The 22,521-nt window shown below is 40.2% G+C and overlaps 1 protein-coding gene across 1 annotated transcript; it reads left to right on the top strand.

The window, feature by feature from the left end:
- Positions 1-411: 411 nt before the first annotated feature.
- Positions 412-21,004, top strand: LOC139134243 (5-hydroxytryptamine receptor 1D-like). The gene is made up of 2 exons (XM_070701157.1): positions 412-1,088; positions 20,749-21,004. The coding sequence occupies exons 1-2, from the start codon at positions 412-414 to the stop codon at positions 21,002-21,004; spliced, it is 933 nt and encodes a 310-aa protein (XP_070557258.1).
- The last annotated feature ends 1,517 nt before the right edge of the window (positions 21,005-22,521 follow it).

The raw sequence follows: 22,521 nt of genomic DNA, 5'->3' as shown, positions 1-22,521 counted from the left end.
AAGGGCGTAGAAAACACCGCCGCATTGTCCATCCTAGAGGGACTGAAACATGGCGGCCATCAACGATTCTGACCTCAACTATTACGACCAGGATGACACTGAACTGGAAACTCCAGAGCGAAACTACAACAGGGCTGAAATGGTCACGGTGGCCGTGGTTCTGGCGAGTATCATGGTCGTAACGATCACCATGAACTTTTTGATCATCATCGCATTCTGTACCACCAAAAATGTCCGCAAGTACACCAACTACTTCTACGTTAGCTTGGCCGGCACGGACATCGCTGTTGGTCTCATGGTCATGCCCTTTATGGCCATGGAGACCCTCCAAGGGGACTTTACTCTTGGCAAGGGCGGTGTCTGTTTTGGCTGTCAATGGACTACTTCACGTCGTCAACGTCAGTTTTCAACATGACGGTGATATGCATTGACCGCTACCTGGCCATCTTACAGCCTATGCGCTACAGACCTGTCCGAACCCAACGGGTTATCATCAGCATGATCGCCGCGGCGTGGGTCTGCGGCTTTATGGCCGAAGTTCCAGCGACGTTGTTATGGGAAGCGGTGACTGGATACAGCATCATCGACTACAACGACACATGCGACGTGGAGTGGGTCGACAACGTTCCGTACACCCTGACCAGCACCTTCATGACCATCATCTTCCCGTTCATCATCATGCTCGTCCTCTACGCCCAGATATACTACATCATTCGGAAACGCGCCAAGGAGCTGGGCAACTTTCGGCACCGAGTGAGGACGTCGCCGGTGAACGACTTCGACTCGCAAACCGAATCCACCGATCTACAGACGACGGTCTTCCTCTCGCGGAGAGGCGGACACCACACGACCACACTGATCGCCAACAGCACGCCCAGCCAGAGGGCCGTTCGCTACAATCGTGTTACGAGAGACAAGAAAGCAGCGACGACACTTGGGATCCTCCTGGGCTTTTTCTTTTTGTCGTGGATTCCATGGCAAATCGTCAGCATTGTGAACGCATCGTGTGGATCTTACTGTACACCGGTAATTATCTACGACATAGCGCTTTGGATGCAGTACTCCAATTCCATGGTCAACCCTTTTCTGTATATTCTACGCGACAAGAGCTTTCTTTTCGCCGTGAAGCGCATCCTACATAAAACTTTTTGCCGTTGTCGAACGTCATGAAGTTTTATAATTCGGGCTATTGTTCAGTGTTGCTTCGTTTCCGAGCCGATGTAAAGTTGAGTTTCTCGAGGTGGAACAGAGCATGGCTTGGCTAACTCGCCAGTCACTCAGTATTGACTAGCAAGCCGCAGTGCCCAGCCATGAAGAACACTCAACGCGACAGATTGTCATCACTGTTGATGAGTGTAGCTCTACCAATGTGGTTGTCCCAAGCGTCGAGCACTTCAAAAGATGCATCCAATTAATTTACTCCTGCCTTGGGATTTGGGACCGTTCTGCTCGTAGCGTGCAATGTGAAGGCTACGTCACATCTTGTCGAGCATTGTAGTCCGAGCACGAACCAAAAAAAAATGTTTAGAGGTCGGCAATTGATGAACTTGACCTCGAATTGTGAACCTTGAACTCGTCTTGTCGCTCCAATACTCACTCGCATTTGTAACATGAGTAACATAGACACCCCGACTAGTGATATCAACAGAATGGACCGAGTTGTTGATTGTTCTACATAAAAGGCGAGAACACAGAAAAGATACGACTTATGATAAGGAAGACATAGGGGCTGAGATCACGTACACAGACATGCATGTAAATACAGATACGCACACTCAAGCACCACATATTTTGTATATATGTATGTCTATATTTATGTTCACGTATATATATATATATATATATATATATATATATATATAAATATATTGTATTAAGTTACACAATCGATCTATCATGCGAATTCCACAATTGTTGTAAAGTTTTTAATTAATTCTGAGAATTTATTGGTTCACAAGTAACAGAAGTATCAATCTGTGTTATGCATTGTAATGTTCCTATCGACGATACTATTTGGCTTGTTGAGGTATTAAATAATCGATGTATTTGTTCAAGAGAGCACTGGAAATATTCGTGCTGTTATGTTTATTTTTTAGGATAGGACAGAAATGTCACATTGACCTATTAAGTTCAACCGTATCCTTGGCGATGTTCTGACCGCTTCACTCCGGCCTAACCTCCCAGTAAATGACAGAATCTTGGGCTTCTAAGTTTTCCCTATGAGACGGGCAAGGCAGCGACACACACCTTTTTGGTGTACGTGATATCGATCCGTTATAGGTGCACACAAAATCGTCCCAGCAAGCAGTCCCCTCGTGCTCTATTTCGGTCCACATAGTCTAAAATAGTCACCCTGTCGACTCACTTCGAAACGAACTTACTCCTTCCGAGATATCTCTGAAACTAACCATAGCTGGAGAGTCTGATCGGTTTCCACATCTTCAACTTTTAGGCCTACCGCTCGTATTTGAATACAGTAAACATCGAATAAATGCGTTTCGTGCTGGGTCTATTGAACAGGTGAACTGTTCACGAGTTTCGGTTCTCGTCAATGCAGAGGTCGCCGTGCAACTTTTTCAACCTGTGGCCTTTTGACCCACGGGCCAGTGCTTACACTGATTGCAGTCAGTTTGACGACGCGGTGTATAGCGTTGAGCAGATCTGTCAATTCCCGTGTTTTGCCAGTGTGACACGTTTCAGACATACTTAAGGGATCGACCTCTTCTCTTCGCAAACTCAGCTTTGTTTACTTAACAGTAGTAGAAAAAATCGGTCCAAATCCGTCTACTCCACTTAACTCTTCTTAACTCTCGCGTCAATCTTTCATTCTTGTCGCCTGTTCCAGTACGAATCACCAAATACATGTGCTTCAATGTTTTGTGCGCAAATGCATTCAGACACATGTCGGTTCAGCATTTACGCTTGTATGGATACATGCCTAGTAGGAGCAGCCCCTCTTTGACAGTACAGAATCGACCCCGCATGACGGCCACCCTTTTAGTCTAGTTATATGCGATATCTTTCCAGCGTGACGGGCTCAGTAATTGCTGAAGTATGCCATATCGACGAAGGGTCATCGAAGTTGACAAAGAGTGGGAGATGGTAGCCCAAGTGTACAGTATAGCAGCAAGGAAGTACAGAACCACATCACGGGTCAGAAACGGGTCAACCATGGAAACTCTCTACTTTTTTCTAATTAGCTTTTTTTTTTTCCGAGACAGATCTTAACAACCATGTTTTTTTACGACTGGGAAAATACCAGAGTTCATGTATTATCTCAGACAGCAATCTTAAAACCACACAATTAAATAATGAAAGATAAATGATACGATTTACTGCATGTTAGCAATTTAACATTAAAATAAATGGTCTACTTCAGAGCGAGAACAGGCGAATTTAATATTACGTCATTTTATTATATTATCATTACTATTACCATGATAAATATTAAAATGACAAAGATATGTTCGATAACATACGACTCATATACTATCACTACTGATTAACAGTTGTCTTTACATATGAAAAAATGTCATTTATCCTCGACTCATTTTCTTGAATCAAAGAATTAATAGGAACCCACGCAAAGTTAGAATAAGTCGATAATTTAGATGTTACGTCTTTGATGAAAAAGTTCGCCCGTTCTCTAAAGTAGACGATTTATTTTGATTCATGAATTGATAACAATCTTGTAAATCTTGTCATTTAAGAATTGAGATGTTGGCGACCCCTATGCTAGTGAATTTATTGGTAATGCTTTGTATTATTGTATGTTCGATCAAAATACTTGCAGAGACAGTCACGTCAAAATTTCATAGGACTAAAACATGAATGGTTGAGATCTGTAGCTTTGATAGCTTTATTCGTCTTTTTCTTTGTCTTTTCGCGCATCCCATACTGCTAAATTTCATGTTTTTCACACAGTATGATACGATGCATACGTGAGTGCAAAAGTATCGTACTCACACCGACAAAACGGACGTTGTACTTTGCACCATGTTGTCATGACAACAAGTTATGTGTCTCCATTAGACTGCATTACAACCCAGTGTACTTGACTGAGTAATTCACAGATGTTCGAGTAATCCAAAAATACGATAATAGTTGTCCGAAGATAATTGGAAACGCGAATCAAACTTCTAGATTGATGAAAAAATCCATGGTGCGACGACATTGGAGTGACTTCTTTATTGCACCTGTGTCACACAGATGTGCTTCTCAAATTTGCTTTCAATTTGGAACGACGGACCTTTGTGCTCCATTTAGATCATAGACGTGGAATAGTAATCAAAGTATGACGTCACGTCGACCCCATCGGTCGGGACGAGATTCTGTTTTAGTCTTGAATCAACAGTCACCATATTGGGTTCGCATTGCAGTTGGTTGAGTAATACGTCAAGGCGACAACATTCTCATTACACGGTCCCCGTTTGCGGCAGCAGCAGCAGCTATGGGTTTTAGCTAAAATGTTGTTTTGCTCACGCGCGTCACAAGTCGAGAGAGATTGCTTGACTCCCAACGCAAGGCAAAGTTCTGACCCTGCGAGCGTTATACCAGAATCGGGGGTACCAAGCGTGAAATCCAATTTGCTAATTGAGCTTGAATTCTACTGTAAAGTGATTGGATGCTTCAAAGGCCATAGGACATTCACTGACAGCAAAGAGTACGTCACATTTTCAACTTGTACCGATGCCGCAAATGTTACATGTACCTTTAGAGGTGCGCCAATCTGCAAAGGTCGATGCCCATCCGATAAACTTAAATTTGACACGCGCTCATCGTCAAAGTTTTTAACAAAAGCTCCGGAAATTGAGAGACCAAATTTCTGACAGAGTGAATACTTCCTCCATGACGAGATCATGTGACCACGATGCTATGGTAACATAACTAACGAACGGATGACAATCTAAAATATCCTCATTTCTAGTACATCCAGAGTACTATATAAGGCTGGTTGTGCCAAGAAATAGAACATAAGACACGGGCTTGTGCATTCGCACGCACCCACTCGAATGTACACATTTTTTCAGGGCAAGGCCGGCCGCACTACAGGGACAAAATTGATGATGCACTCGTCCAAGGTGAAAGCAATGGGAACGACCAATGGCGGCAAAGTAGCCAAACAACTCTCAGTTTCAGCTCCCTGAGTGCATAGTGAGAATTGCGTGGCACCTTTCCACACGGTTCTTCTACAAACTTATCATCCTACAGAACCGGCACTGGTGTAATTCGGCCTACCACAGTGTTGACACGACGATCTCAGTTTCCCAATCATTGCCACATTAAATTTATGACGAACCACACTAAAACGACAAATTAAGTCCCGCAGTTGAACCGATGAAAAATTGTGGTTTATAATACACGTCCAAACAAAGACAAGTAACACACTGCATCAATTTAGACATAAATCTTCAATTTGTGAGAAGGAAAACTGGGTTATGTATCAGCCTCAAGCAACTTTCGACTTTTCGAGTTGGCCTTATACTCCGCGGAGCCAGGCACCGTGTTTGCAAAATAATCATCAACTTTTGACATATGAAGTGTCCCTGTCTAAAGTTCGCTTCGATATTGTGTATTTGATCCAAATGTATCGTTTTCAACCTATCTACCCCCCTGTAAAAGGGTAAGTCAAATAGCACTCGGTATGGAAACGTACACCGTCCACATTACACAAACATTTGCCAAGCCAGTCGATTGGCGTGAAGTTTATATCCTGTATTCCAAAACGAGGGTCAGAGTTTTCTGACCAACACTGATCTCTGCAATGATTTATTTGGTCTTGTCATGCGATAGCTCGTGGTTTTCACGTATCATTGTCCCTTCTCCCTCCAACTTTCATCTTTTTTGCCTTCTCCTCTTAGTTATGCCGAACGTGATCCGGCGAATTTCTACGGCTGGCTTTCACGCATGGCATGCCTATTGCTGTAGGTGTTTGAACATGTTGCGTAAGATCGCTCATAAAAGTCCTGCGTTCCAACACGCGACGCCCATAGGTATGAAACCCCGAAATACAGGATATGTACAACTCTTCTGGGCCATTTGCACCAACGCTAGTTCCTTGTACTATATCTGAAGCAAAAGTCTAGTCAACTACGCGTATGATGCGCGTAAACCCTGCAAATAAAAGAAAGTTCACTCCGTCACAGATTGAGCTAGTGATGACAAATATGTACGCGACATTCTGGCGTGATTTTTTTACGAGAACATTAATTTTCATTGTCCAAGTAATAAGTATGCGTCGGCGTTATACATAAGTTTGCGTACAGAACTCAATGCCACCTCATTAACAATCAACAATGTGTAGAATGACTTGTTTCGATGTCGTAGGCAGTTTTGGTTAGCTCAGGCTAGCGATGAACTCAGTTTCAAATACAACCGACATCAGAAACGTACGTGATGCAATCTTGGTTGACGCGCGGCATAAAACCTCGGTTGCAAAAGACATCGACACTGTTAAATTATCTTCGCGTAAGATTGACTGGTTCATTCATCTACAGTTTATTTAATTGCAATGATTGTATACTATTATTGATCCAAACGGGAAAAATAAGCCAAACGATAACTTTGGATGAAATAAAAAACCCCCGGCGACTCCAAATTTACCGAAGCTTGTACAGAATTGCATAAACATAATAACCACAAAAACGAGTCACTGGGTCTAATTATCATAGTCTCAATAAAAACTACTTAAAATGCTCTCGTTTTGTTCCAAGAAGGATCAAACTTGCATCGTTGCGGAACTGCAGGATTTTATTGTATTGTAGGCGTGAAGTGACGAATTTAATCCTCGGACGCCTTCAGAAAAACGTAGTTTTGTCGCCGTGTCTATAAGTCATACTATAAAATGCTGACATGTTACACGCATGCGCATGCCATTGCACGAATTAATGTTGTTAACGCTGTCCGTAAGGCAAGAAACACGATCTTTATTCAGGATTTAATGATAAAAGATAAAGCCTGGCGGGATTTCTGCAAACTAGCGCGAAAAGCCTGGCGGGATTTCTGCAAACTAGCGCGGCGTTAGAAGTGTTTTGTCGCGCTTATGATCGATCAACATACTGCATCGATCACATTTTCTTTAATTTGTCACCATTGGGATTTAGCGTTATTAGCTGAGAAGATATTAATATCTTTAAACAGAAAGTTTACATCAATCCGATGACAATTTCCTTTGCCTGTCAGTTCGTCTTAATTTTAATGAGAGTGTCAAATTCGAACGCAGATGCGTTCATCGCGTTCGCTTGCAATTAGGACCCTGAGACACAAAATATGACCCTAAGTAGTCATGAATGATGACGTGTGGCCGAGATTGCCGTTTATTGACTTCGTTTGCACGGGGCTCGGAAATTGCGCGAACATGATTTTTTAAATATTGCATCGACTGACGGGCGTCTTTAAAGTAATGGTGTCAATTCAGTTTTTTCGCTGCGACTTCACCCGCGAAACGGTCAAATCATGTTGTTATAGTTTTTAGCAGATAATTTGAGAGGATGGGCAGGCAACACGAATGGATGCGCCCCAGGCATACTATCTGAATTGACCTGAGAAGTAGTGAGTTGTAACGCGGAAAATGCCGCTCTTAACGACAAATCCAAGCTGTAAGCTTTTGGATTCAATATCCCGTCCAATCATCAACCTACTGATGCATGTATGTATTTATAAAAAACACCATCGTGCCGCTAAATCATACTCGCTCATCAAATATTATGGCAAAATCTCGCAAACACAGTGTAACGCTAATTGACCCTATTGATTGCTTAACACCTTCAATCTCTGAAGTTTACATTGTTTGTATGAGTCTGGTATGAGTCATTCTTCAAGGCAAACAACCTGCTTTGTAAAAGAGAATTCACTGACAATGATGTCAGAATATTTCACATGCGCTTGCCACCCACTCTAATGGTTGCAATCTTCCTCTTACGTCACTGTGACGACAAAGATCAAAGTTTCAAAACTGAAATTAAGTTTGTATTGATTACGGGGAGAGACGTTTGCAGATTTTAAGAAGACGGCCTCAGGCAAAGTATTAAGGTAATACATGACACAAACTCGACGAAAATTGGACGAAATGCAAGCTGCATCGAATTAATGCAGTGGTTGATGATGCTGAAACCTATTGAAACTCAATATTGTTAAAATATATCAACGGGGGATTAGCAGAAATCCGCGCTTAATTATGATGACAGTCACGGTGTATTCTGGGCGTAGGCGTCGTAGGGCACTGATATAGAACTGGCCTCGGGGACACATTTCCAGACACTCTACTTTACCACAGACCCTCGAGGGTTTATGACTTTACACGATACTTTTCGGAGCTTTACTAGTAGTTTTGCGGGACGTCGACTTCTTTTGAAGCAGTAAATGAATTTTTCACTTTCTTGTGTCAGTGAAATCGAACAGTTTCCCGCATGAATTCTCCCTAGGCAACAGTAGCGGCCATTTTGAGTTCCAAATATCGGACCGGTGGTTTTCTGGTACCGGGTTCCTCTTCTTCTGAAATTATTATTCCCGATTATAAAAGTGAAAGGTTCAAAGTTTCCTGAGGAAAGTTTGAGCAAAAGTTTAAAACTCAGTTTCGAGACGCTTTTTACCTTTAAGGTACGTAGAACGTGCCTCGGGGACAGATATTCGGACTAGCGAACTTTTATATCTCTTTGCCTGATCTACCACAGGTTGGGGTTCATTTTAAAGCTCCTCTTGGTGTAAGAAAACTTTTCACTGGCATAGTTTTTCGAAAATCGAAAATTTATTTTTTTTTCTATAGAGTTAACACAGGGACTCATGGTGGCCATTTTGAATTTTAAATATCGGTAAATCTTGGAAAATTTGCTTCTCTAGTACCAAAATTTGCACCGTGACCTCCGATTTTTATTCATGATTTAGTAAGAGAATGGCTGAAAGTTTCATACAGGAAAGTTTGAGCAAAAGTTTACGTCTTTCACTTTCGAGGTGCATACTACCTTAAAACGCAAAAAAACTTTCAGTTTCGAGACTCATTCTATATTTCACAATACTTTTTCTCGTTTACCACTTGTGTTGGTTAATTTTAAAGCTCTAAGAGTAAATAAAGTGTTCATCATCTTAGTTTTATTGAAGCTTAATTTATTTTTTCTCAATAGAGTAAATACAGGCTAGGCGGCCATTTTGAATTTCAGTTGTCGATAAATATGAGGTAATTTGTTTCTAGTACCAACATTTTGCACGGTAACCCCGGTTGTTATACTTAGTTTTGAAAGAGAATGGTTGAAATTTTCTTTGAGGAAAGTCTGAGTAAAAGTTTAATTCTTCCACTTTCGGGGCGCATACTACCTTGAAGCAAGTGAATACTGTTGTATTCGCGAAATTCAGCGCTGTGCTGGAGGTACATCCATACGACTCGAGCCGAGAACAAGACATCGTTCTCATTGACGTGTCGGACGGAACATATAGCTGGCATCGATCATGGGGATTGCTTTCCTTCGACGTCCTAAACTAATACGATTTATTGGCGTGAAATGAAATATAAAATGTGCCTGAGTCGTCAGTGTGATATCCTGTCTGAAAGTGAATTGCGCAGTCCATTTAGTACCGATCAATTGTACGAATTTTTCATGTAAAAATTTTAATTTTCTTTTCATTTTCCCAGTGCTAAATTATTAAACGATACATATATTAGCTAGTTTGCGCTGGCGGCGGACTAAAAGGTTAACGGTGACAGTAATAATATGTACGCGTCTATTCTCATTAATTATCCGAGATTAATATTCAATAGTCGGGTGTCTTTTGTTTGTATCTTGGCAACGAGCAGTTTTCTTCGAGAGCGCATGGGTCAAATACATACATTTTGTATGTTGGTGACTAGAACAATTTCATAATTGATTGATTTAAACGTGATCCTTACTAATTTATGGACTAACCTTTACACTGTGATTAAATAGGCTAATATTCTACGGTATTGAGTGCCTGCCATGTCGCGCGAGACTGACACACTTTTCAAATATTTAGTGTTTTTTTCATCATTCTTTGACCTAGAAGGCACGAGGGAACTAGTGCGAAAAGATGATTGCCGTTCTTCTAGATACAAGTAACAGATAGAAACCATGTTGTGCTCACGGGGTAATTTTTTGTCTTGCCTGCAGCGTAAAATGTGCGATGGTGAGACAGCCAGACTTGTATTATTTATTACTTTTTCAAAACACGATTTCCGCTATTATTTCGCAAACATAGACTATACATAATTTGTAATTACTAAATAATGCGTGTCTTTTTCTGTTTCCATTTATGGACCGGTTTTAAGATACCTAGTGGGATGCTCTTAATAATTCACTTCGAGTAAGTCTTTCGTTGAAAAAAGGGGTGATGCGATCTTCACGAATTAACACACTTTTCAGTGATAAGATCGATGTCCTCGATATGGCCTCTACAGCAGATGCGTTCATAGCGTGAGACAATGCATTTTAGGTTCCGGTCGACTCGTCAATGTGGATGCCAGCATCAATTTAAATGTAGTGGCACGCAGGTCTTCTCTCTCTCTCTCTCTCTCTCTCTCTCTCTCTCTCTCTCTCTCTCTCTCTCTCTCTCTCTCTCTATATATATATATATATAGAGAGAGAGAGAGAGAGAGAGAGAGAGCTGTAGATAGAGTAGACGTTTGTAGCTTATAGCAACATCATTCTACCATTTCGCATTTATGTTTAGTCGGTGTGTTCGCACAAATGTGCCGTTGTCGCACAACTTTACATGCCTGACTCTATTGGCGCAATATCTGAAGAATTACTCTTCTCTACGGAATAAAATCTGGTACATTGAAAATGGCTAGAAACAACTAGTTTATTTGAGGGTGCGGCCGGCAGAATTGCTGCAAATTAGCATAAGTTATTATTCAGAAATCAGATATTCCCAGAAAAACTGCATCAAATTTGATGACTCTTGCTAGACATACTGATCACACAAATATTTGACACTGTCAAAGGCCATGTAGCGGTTTTATGTCAATGACGTCAAGCATTCGGGTATTTGACGAACTTTCACAATTAGGGATAATAACCCTGGTAACCACAACAAGACGAAATCACTGATGAGAACAGCAGTGAAAGAGATGTTGGTCTGCGTTCCTCCTGATCACATCGCGTCTGACAAGTCGCATGGTGTTGCACTTTGAGTGAGCCCTAAGTAAGGCTTAGCGGCTAATACAGCAATGTATATGACACTCTATGTACACAACGTGTATAGTATAGTCTTTTCTGTAGTTGCACTGTAAGTACACTGTGTAATCTTTGTGGGCCCGAGCGCAGGATTACTCGGTGTATCAACATGGATGCTTTTATGCAGAAATTGTAAAGAACATTGACTGACATCGATTTCATCGCTGCTCATATACCTTTTTTCCCGCTAATTTGATGAAAAAGATTGTATACCTTGACCAAAAGTTGATGAAATATGCTATATGTATTGTTGATACAAATACATGAAAGTAGTAATGACATGTACATCAGTTTCTCATCAGCTTATCGCTGATTTTCATACTTAATAATATTTCGATTTGAATAAATATATCAACGAAGGCCGCACCAAATTTTGATGAAACTTGGTACAGATATTGGTCATACCAACATTTGAGCGAAATGCAAGGCATATTACAGTTTTATATCAAATAATTGGTAATTTACACGTTTTAAAAAAATTAAATTTTCCGTATATCCAATTCAGGCGTGCCTGCACCAAATGTTATGAATTTTGCTTGTGACGTTAATAGTACATACACGGACATTGAAAGACATCATTTTCCAAATTTACCTTAGTTAGTCACCAATTGCATATTTAACGAACTATTCCTATGTTTAAGTTACGTACTTGTGGAAATAATGTCAGAGAAAACGAAAAAAGTCAATTTAAAAGAAACTGAACATGTAGAGATACCGAAACAAAATAACAAATTTTCCAGCAACCTGTCGCTCGGCAGGCAGCATATGTCCCTCACTTCGCACAGTAGTTTGGGTAGGAAGATGTCTAGTACAGTAGTGCTACCGAAATAGTACTCCTTCTTGATGAAAGTTGGTCTACTTGGATTTAACAACGACAACAACAACAACAACAACAACAACAACAACAATAATAATAATATATTCCCATAACTACAAACAATTATAGTACAGAAAAAACTTATAACAAATCGTCACATGAGAAAAAGACTGAAAAATGGTTACCATAGGCACTAATCGAGTTTAGCCTCATACCTAGATTACACTGATTAAAACAGTCTGTATTTATAATGGCGACTAATCCATGGCTATAATATAAAATAACAAACATCGTGTACGACGAAACGAGGTAAGAATGACAGTAGCAAAGCTTTAAACATTCGTAAGTGTAGTGGTGCCTATGTTCTCGCGTCTTCGCTATTGACTGAATTTCATTCAATTTTGGAGGTATGAAAAGAAGCATTTTTGTGTTTTGTTTTCAAACAAAATGCAAACTTTGGTACCCATCATAATCCCAGTAGTGTTTTCTGAACGTGAATTGTCGTTAAATTCAAGTGCCTGTGTCTCGAGTCAGTGTGTGAACTCTTGGCTCTGCGTAGCGTAACGTAGATTGTATTTTCCTAGAAAGACTACGGTGATTAAAATGATGATTGAATGCCTCAAAGGACAGTCGTTGTGTAACTCAGACTGCATAAACACCAAGGCTGTATAGATTACTCCCACCTGTGAGCCAAGGTTTAATTCAAACTTAGGGACTGTTCAGTTTCTTCAGCCTGAACTACTCCCACCTGTGAGCCAAGGTTTAATTCAAACTTAGGGACTGTTCAGTTTCTTCAGCCTGGGGAGGCGGTGGATTATTTTCTGCGGGCATCATAGTGGCTGACCCCCTGTTGGAAAACACAAAAAGGTATGCTGAGTTCTAGTAGACAAAACAGTAAAAGGTGAGGTTTTCTGTCATGCTTTGTATATAAACTGCAGATTTCATAATGATGAGAGCGCTTTGCAAAACAGACTTTCAGTTTGACTTGCAAGCATCCAGATATCTCACTAAAGTAAAAAACAGAGTGACCCCATGGATCCACCCCGGCCTAAGAAACTGACCAGACCCTTAGGTGTAAGTGTAATAGGGCTGGGCCCACCATACCATCGACTCATGTACCTTGTATTACATTTTTCATGTAAGTTGGCGAGGTCATGGAAGTTCAAACCGCCGCAAATATGATCCACTTATATGCAGTGCCTTATGGGACACCGGTTATGTAACTTAAAGTGCATAAACATCAAGGCTATATATGTTACTCGTGGGAGACATATGTTTCATTATGAAATAACGGGCGACGCGCTGACCATTAACGTTTATTTGTGGGCAAGGGCGAGCTTCCTCGAGCCCGCGCCCACAAATAAACGTTAATGGGCAGAGCGGAGTCTGTTATTTCCATTATATTATCAGCGAACCCGAGAAAACCGTAAAAATTTGCGAAATTTCCGGAGCGAACGACAACTGGGCCCCAAAACTGAGCATACGCTACGCACTGTCACGCGCGCTGTAAAAATTGGCAAATCCTGAGATGTTTTCAGAAAAAAGTATCTCAACTTGACCTACAAGTGCTCCATTTTATTTTGTGATTGATTATGATTTACGTTTGAGCTGTAAAGTTACGATACTTTGATTGTTAATCTTATTATTCTTATTCACGGGCATGTAAACAAACTATTACTGTGTGGTCACATGGTTCAGCTCGACCAATCAAAATGCGACGGGCAGGGCATGGTAATATAATACAATGTGAATATGACAATCAAGTGTTATACAGACCATAGACTAGACGGTCTGTGTACAGATCGCTCTGTCTGTTTCTGGATTGGGTTACTGGAAAGGAAAAAAATATTAATGTTATTGTACTTAGGCCTCAGCCCAAGTACATTTGTTTTCATTCCGTGGGAAAAACTCTGTAAGGTATAACCATTCCTGGCTGAGACCAGGGAGGGCAAAATGTCTTGGCTTCATCTTTCTTGGCATAATAAATGGCGTAATGATGTTAACTGAATGGAAGTGCTGCTCTCAGCCAGTCTTGAATAAGTGAGATGTGAATATTAATGCTTCTCTATCTGAGTTTTTGCCACAAAATCTTCTGAATATAATCAAAATGTGCATCGAAATTCAACAATTAATGCACCCTCCGTTTCCTAGGCGATGGCACGACCCTTGCTACACCCACTGGACGAGCCAAAGTGGGAGGGGTAATTTCAGTTTGGTCGAACAAGAGGGCTCGAGACCAGAATTTAACATTTAAACTTGAAACATGTTTAATCGCTGACAAGATGTGGACTAGTGTTAATCGAAGTAAAATTGTGAAAAGGAAAGGTTTTATATCCCGGACACAATGAAAAACATTACGACTGGAAACTGTACCCCCAGTTGAGAATAGTAATGCCCACAGCGATGGAGAACACTTATCCTTGAGCTGAGAAAACCAGACCATCATTTCGAAATAGAGCTGCAGATTCGAGAAGCTCGTTCAAAATAGCTAGGTACACCCCATAAAGGGGTGGTTTCGAGTTTTGAGGGCAATTTCGCCTCCTTCATATAGAAATCGTACGTTTGTTTTTCCAGGAGAACACACCATTTGACACAAAATTTGCATGTAAAGGGTCGCCAGTAAGCACGTGGTCAAATCTGGCATAAGAAACAATATTAAATGTTGGGTAAAGCCAGTCCAAAATAAACTGATTTGAACTTTTGTGTTTTGTAATTTATACCACAGCAGTAACATTACCTTTTTTTGACAACATCACACAATGTAATACGTTTTGAAACTGAATACGCCGACGTATTCTGTGTCTCCTTTGCTAAAAAATACGGTATGCCGATTACCATGTAAGGAGATGATGACGTCAAGACAGATTTGTAGTGTGTTTGGTCCTGGATGGTGCACGAAGTTCTGTCAAGGTAGCTTGTGTATTTATTTCCTAAATGGGAGAGATTAGGGTCGATCTAAACGAAGGCCGAAGAATGTTATGATCCTCTAAGCGAGCTGAACTCTAACGCGAAAGGTTGGATAATTTGGAGGATGTCTAGAATGATCTGGTCTCATTAAGATTATTTGGCGGTCAGTATTGAATTTCAACTGCGTCACAAGTTTGCGAAATGAGTATTCCGTCGAACGGTCAACGAACGATATTTTAGAAATCTGGAGACATGGCACATCGCATTTTTATTTTAATATTTTATATTTTTACAAAAGATGTAAGAAGCAATGATTTTGTCGAAAATTCTGAAAAAAATATAGGAAGATTTGATCGCGAACACATTTTCACTTGGGGTCAACTAGCTCTGCGTACGATCCTGTGTGTTCCGCTACAGCTAATCGCCCCGCTCACCACAGCCCTGCAAAGACCCGTACGCGTACGTAGGGTCGGTGACTTCAAATCCATTTTGGGACTTGACGTAAAAAGCCAAATTACTGCCGAAATTCAGCGTTCTTGGGCCCAAGTCGTATCCCAGCCTACCTCAGCTACTCGATCGCTTCCAAAAATGACAGTCTTTTATTCACTTCTCGTAAATAACCGTCAATGTCGGCAACTCTCTCTCGCTAGCCCTGCGTACGATGCTGTGTGTTAGCTGTAGCACATAGCATCGTACGCAGGGCTAGGGGTCAACATGGGTCGCAGCCATGTTGCCTCAAAACTTATTTCTGTCTGCACTCAAAACTCAAAATGTCGGGTATGAACCTGAAAGATCGATGCAATTTTGTCAAACTTCGGCGAAATTTCAGCATATAGACAAAATTTCATCTAGGTAAGGTAAATTTACTGAAATTTGATCGACAAATAATCCTGAGCTTGAACGTGACAGCTCGCCTTCTCCGGGAAGTCAAGTATCCAGCTGCTCATACACAGTTGCCCATATGGCCACGTTTATGAGATTGTTTTCAAGCGACGGCGGCAGACCGTACGGGGCTCTGGATATGAACCTACCGCCGGTGTAGCTGTAATAACTGTTGCGTTGTTTTTAGTGCCCACGGACGAAGTCCTGGGGGAGTTATAGGTTTGGTCACAGAGTAATATCATAGACAGAGTGGCAACACTTGCATGCCTTTTGTTCCATGGTCGTCTCGGTAGACTATTGGCTTTTCATATTAAAATGAGCTTCAAAGGTGTTAAACTTTTTGGAGGCTTGGTTTGTGGTTGATAATTATACGAGATTATGCGAAACATACGACGAGATGGCATCGTACTGCCAGTCGCGTAGCAACCATAGTTACTTTGTGAGCTCTCAGGCCAGAAACACTGCCTCACGCCAATCAAAACATAACACGCCAGCAGTTTCATAAACATGTCCTTTCTTGGCGCACGTGTAAAAGACGGTGTGACTGACCGTAAACCATTGAGTAAAACCAGACAGTATCGATAAAAGACTTTCAAATTTGGTTCAAACACACTCATTATATATTCATAAAAATATGAGAGGAACTTTTAAAACGGTAAAATCCACTTTCCTGAAGCTCAAAACACTCCCGTTTTTGCCAGCACATCCATTCCGATCAGCACCACAAGACAACAACAACACAAACTTTGTCGAACATACTTTCGCTTAACAATTGGTGAAAATCCGAAAATTACCGAAGGGTGCATGGTCGGCACTCTTCGGAAAAGAGAGCCAAGAGCTTCGTGAGGCGAGGCAAACATGGATTGCTTACGTAACCGCTTCACACCTTAAACAATAGCTGTTGCCACTCTGTGTATAATATTACTCTGTGGTTTGGTCATGTCAGTCCGTCCGTCCGTCCGTTCACGCAGATATCTCAGACATGCCCTGGTCAATTTCTTTCAAACTTTGCACAAGAATAGTACCCAACCCCATACAGATGCACGTCGATTTGTTTCACAATGCGATCGAATTTGGCCGTGCTAGAGGACTTTTTAGTTTACACCTCTATAGACTCCCATGTATAAGGCAGTTCTCCATAGACTTTCATGTTAAGGCCAAGAAAAATAAAAATTTAGTTTCTCATCGTATTCATATTGCCTAAAGGATGCAGTGACACAGTTTTTGTCCCCACGGATAAAGTCCAGGGGGCTTATAGATTGGGTCATATCCGTCCGTGAGTCCATCAGTGAGTCCATCGGTTCACGCAGATATCTCAGACATTTTGACAAAATATCATGTGACCTTGGTGACCTTTGACCTCAAATATACAGTATTGTCCATAACTCAGTAACCACAAGTGCTAAACCTTTCATATTTGGTATGATGGGACACCTTATGACGCCACATATTGTACCTCATTAATTATGCGCATATCTAATTTTGAGCGAGCCAATAGAGCTAGAGGTCTGATTTTTGGTATATAGGGATAAGTTAACAATATAATTTGTTTGACAAAACGTCACGTGACCTCAGTGACCTTTGACCTCAAATATACATATTTGTCAACAACTCAGTAACCACAAGTGCTACACCCTTCATATTTGGTATGATAGGACACCTTATGACACCATATATTGTACCTCATTAATTATGTGCATATCTTATTTTGAGCGAGCCAATAGAGCTAGAGGTCTGATTTTTGGTATATAGGAATAACTTAGCAATACAATTATTATGACAAAATGTGACGTGACCTCAATGACCTTTGACCTCAAATATATATATTTGTCCACAACTCAGTAACCACAAGTGCTACATCCTTCATATTTGGTATGATAAGACACCTTATGACACCACATATTGTACCTTATTAATTATGCGCATATCTAATTTTGAGCGAGCCAATGGAGCTAGAGGTCTGATTTTTGGTATATAGAGATAACTTAGCAATACAATTATTTTGACAAAATGTCATGTGACCTCAATGACCTTTGACCTCAAATATATATATTTGTCCACAACTCAGTAATCACAAGTGCTACACCCTTCATATTTGGTATGATGGGACACCTTATGACACCACATATTGTACCTCATTAATTATTCGCATATCTAATTCTGAGCAAGCCGGTAGAGCTAGATGTCCGATTTTTGGTATATAGGGATAACTATAGGGTAGAAATCTAAATATGCCCATCTAAATATTAGACATCTACCATCGAGAACAAAAGAAATTTGCAGTAATTTGAATATTTAAGGAGTTTAAGCAATTTCACTATAAATAAAGAACCCCTGCCTCAAACTACACAAAATTGCTAGACATATTTGCCGTTGTCATGCGATTGCTTCGTTTAATAACCAGTAAATCAAATGCCTAATTGACTGGAGGAAATTCAAGACCATATTTGAATAGTAGTATATATTGTCCTCAAAATTACTCTATCTCGGCCCAAGTACTCATTGCCTTCAGCAATACTGCCTTGTTTTTAATGTATTTGTTATTAAATTTCTCTGTCTTATTTATGCTTTCAGATATCTCTGTGGTGTTTCCAAACCAATAAAATTTTCAACAAATGCTTTGGATATTGTGAAAGCAATTTTGTTTCATAACGACTTTTAAAAACTTTAACCATGGGTTCACCGACCGATAGTTATGATATACATGTATGGATGTATTGTATAATGTCATCTCTTTCATACTGCCATGATTTAATGACTTTCAGGATGTATAGTTGCCATTCCAGAAAATTTCAGATTACCCTGTGTCACTTTTAGTTAAATAAGACACAAATTTACCCTTTTTGTGAATATCTAGAGACAACCACCAAGGTACACCATGTGTTCTCAATATTGCGGTCGGGCCATATGAAATATACGCAACCTATACAAACCACTTTGATTCATCACTGAAATACTCAAGGAGGAGTATTTTTCAATCAATGGAAAAGATCTCAAACCAAGATGGATTGAAAATGTAAACTGTGTATCACCTCATCACTTTGGCCAAATGGCAATGGCCAGAAATACAAGCTTTCTTTTTTTTGGCCTTGGTGGAAAAATAAAAAATAAAAAATCGCATCGTCGCACCAATTTTGAAAACACGGCCTGACCAGAAACATATTTTTTTTGGGGGAGGGGGAGGTTAAAGGAGCGTCGATCAAAAAAGCTGACGCACGAGAAAAGTAATTCTAGGGGGAGGGGTAAGACCCCCATTCGTTTTACGTGCGTCAAAATCGCAATGAGGATTCTGCTCTGACCATGGCAGAAATAAAGAATGGCAATAAAGACAAGGAGCACGTATTTGCTTGCGTACTAAATGCGATTATACGGCTCAGACCCAGCGATATCTAAGCATTCATGGGGAAAATGGGACACAATTTACTGCAAATTAAAAAACACCATAAAATCATAATTTGAACTCTGATAGAAGAATACAGATTACTAGTACTGAGAAAGTTGAAATAGTGAAGACGTAAAGTTTACATATATTCCTGTGTAGATTTTGCACAGTGTGTGTGTGTGCGTAAAAAACATGTTGGTATTCACCATGCATAATAAACATCTGCCCTGCAAGCCACTTTCTTCCGCATCAACTCGAGAAAACGATCCGCACATAATTGCGCATATCATGCAGAAAGTAAACTTCAGCTGTATCGTGCAAAGTGTCGATTACAATATGCCTGGAGGACATGGTCGGTAATTTTGTCGCGTGACAGAAAATGAATTTTCAGCGTGAATGTTCATAATCACCGTACCGTGTCTCCTCGATGAAAACGTACGAAAAAAATACGGATAACAAAGAGATAAAATGGAATCGCTTAGTAAGCTGTAAACATCCCATACAGACTGTCACAGACCAGATTGTATAAATGTACCTCATGCAAACTCTCGTTTGTAATTCGTTAGTTTAGTCACGTGGTATACGTCATTTTACCCTGATACACGCAAAGAGCAAGTTACCGGTCAACTGTTTCCCAAAAATGTTAACTGGTTAATAGTTCGGAACAACCGTTGAAAGAACTGTCTACGCATGCGCACATTCTAGAACGCAAAGATAGCAGTGTCTTCTTCGACCAAGGCAAGTAATGATAGCTGAGGACCTTTTCGATTTTCGGCCAGGAAATTGTATGATATATGTTGCGAAATAGATATTGACTAGCACTATTCAGGTAACAGCATACTTTTGTCTTCCCTTTGGCCTTAGAGCCGCCTAAAACAGTCTATTTGGTCAAAAACAGAAAAAAAGATCGTTTCTGGTCACTGCGCGCGTCATTTCAGAACCTGCGCGTCATGTCTTTTTCGAGGGAGTAGGATGGGTTGTTGGTGGGGGGGGGGGGTTACATACCCATAAGTACAGCTATCCATGGTATCACTGTTCGCATGTCCATAAGCTAAAAAGAAAACGGAAGTATTATGCAGCCAGTGATAAAAGAATAACTGTTGCATCAATAGTACCAACATTTAAGAAAGGAGAAAAAAGAAAAAAAGAAAAAACAACCTCGTCGCCGTATCACTTTCGCTGAATGTCTATGACCAGGAACAGTTTCTTTTTTGGCCTTTCCGACGGCTTCGTGCCGTAAACCAGATTGTTGTTTGGGCGACTCTCAGCCCCTCGGGCAACAAACTTATGCCGTTAGCCCACGGCCAAGCAACATGTGCATGATGAAAAGACACGGGCCTAGTATTAAACGTAAATCAAAGGACGCGACATCTAGGTCAAAAATTTAGCAAAATAAATACACAGTTTGACCGCGTGACCGCTACGACCTCATCGACAGTACAGGAGAGGGAATTGGCTTTATTACTTTGGTTATAAGAGAAAGAATCAACTATATCGCGACAAAATGTCAGTAGACACCATTTAATGATAAAAACATAACGTGATCGAGAATACTTAAGTGAAAATTGTTTCAGCAGACATGATGCTGACAACGATATCATCGACAACAACAACGTACAATCAGCGATATCGTCGACAACGACAACAATCAGCGATATCGTCAACAACAATCAACGGTATCGTCAACAACAACAACAACAATCAGCCATATCGTCAACAACAATCAACGGTATCGTCAACAACAACAACAACAACAATCAGCGATATCTTCAACAACAATCAACGGTACCGTCAACGACAACAACAATCAGCGATACCGTCAACAACATTTAGCGATATCGTCAACGACAACAACGATCATGAACAACATACGTTTAAACATATTTTCCTTCAAGATTAAGAAGATCACGATATAATCACAATTGAATGCAAGGCTTTCTCCTTGTCAAATGTCGGTCTCATTTACATAACCAACATGTGACACAGGCAGCTTAGTTTATTTCAGCGAAATGTTCAAATAATTGTCCAATGAAAAGATTACAACAGGCTTTTACTACAGGACCACCAACGTAGTCCTCACTCTAGTTTATGGTGTTGCTTTAAGGGGACTGTTTGAGGTCAACACGCCCGGTTTGCACTTCTTTCCTCGCATTTAACATAGTTAACGGTTCGTTGATGTTTTAGAATTGATGTAATCTAAACTAAAACCGGACCTTTTGGCCTGTCGGGGGCTTACTTATACGTCAAAGTGTTTCCAACTTTGTCTGCTCGTTCGAACTGATTGAAAACTGTGTCTTGCAAAGGTGAACCATTCCTTCATTGTGAAAATTCCATAAGCAGTGGAAATATTGGATACGTATTTTCAATATTTCTTTTCTCTTTAAAATATATTCCTCAATCGTTCTGCTCCAAGGGTCATGTTAGTACTGACTAGAATTTGTAGGGAGCAATATTGAATATTGTGAACGGCATGTTTTGTTCACTAAGCGAATGACTTATATTTAGTAACACACTTTAGGGAGAACAGGAAAATGAATGTTTCTGAATACGTGAACAACAATGATGACAATATCATCAAAGACTGTATTGTCCCTTGAAGCTAATAATCTTCACACACAAAGCAACGCCAAATATGGCATACTAATTGTAATAATAATAAAACGATTTCCTAATTGCATCATTGTATCGCTGTTCACGTCCTACTGACCTTTCTCGTCACGTGTTGACACAGACCTTGGACGAGGTCACAAGTCACGCATATATCTTTCGTTCTTAAGTTCTACAATATGTTATGTTTGTTGATATTGTACTGTTTGCTTGTTTTGTTTGTTTGTATTTATTTTCTCGGAGTCTGTTATTGGGCCTTTGGGCCTAACGACTCGTTAAATAAATAAATGAATAAATAAATAAATAAATAAATAAATAAATAAATAAATAAATAAATAAATAAATAAATAAATAAATAAACTTTTGATATAGGTTGGGGGTTTTGGTATAGGTGTTTACAGCGGGGTTTGTTTCAGAATAGTAAAACTTTTCATCGGTCGTTTTATTCGAATTTAATCTGACTCCTTTAACCAACATTTGCCCTCATACCTTCACATCAATGACTTAGCATTTTTTGTGATACGGAGATTGTAAGCCTTTAAAACGTACGGGAGTATTCCTCGATGTCACTCTTTGAAAGCTGCAATTTTATTGTTGGAAAACATTTAAGCAAAATAGATATAGTGATAGAAATTATATGGATGGCATCAAGGATATAGTAACGCGTGAACCTATCTAGATGGTATGCGCCTACTACTCGACGTTCAGCTCACCCACTACATATATAATACTTAGAAATATTT

This window comes from Ptychodera flava, chromosome 6 (genome assembly GCF_041260155.1).
Source record: "Ptychodera flava strain L36383 chromosome 6, AS_Pfla_20210202, whole genome shotgun sequence".
In the NCBI taxonomy this organism is placed as follows: Eukaryota; Metazoa; Hemichordata; class Enteropneusta; family Ptychoderidae; genus Ptychodera; species Ptychodera flava.
The sequence above is the reverse complement of the archived record's forward strand: the minus strand, read 5'-3'. Positions and strand labels throughout refer to the sequence as shown.

Excerpts from the sequence above, each read along its gene's own strand:
- LOC139134243 (XM_070701157.1), top strand. The coding sequence starts at position 412 with ATGACGGTGATATGCATTGACCGCTACCTGGCCATCTTACAGCCTATG. Across the intron at positions 1,089-20,748 it reads TCCATGGTCAACCCTTTTCT|ACATGATGCTGACAACGATA; the intron begins GTATATTCTACG and ends TTGTTTCAGCAG.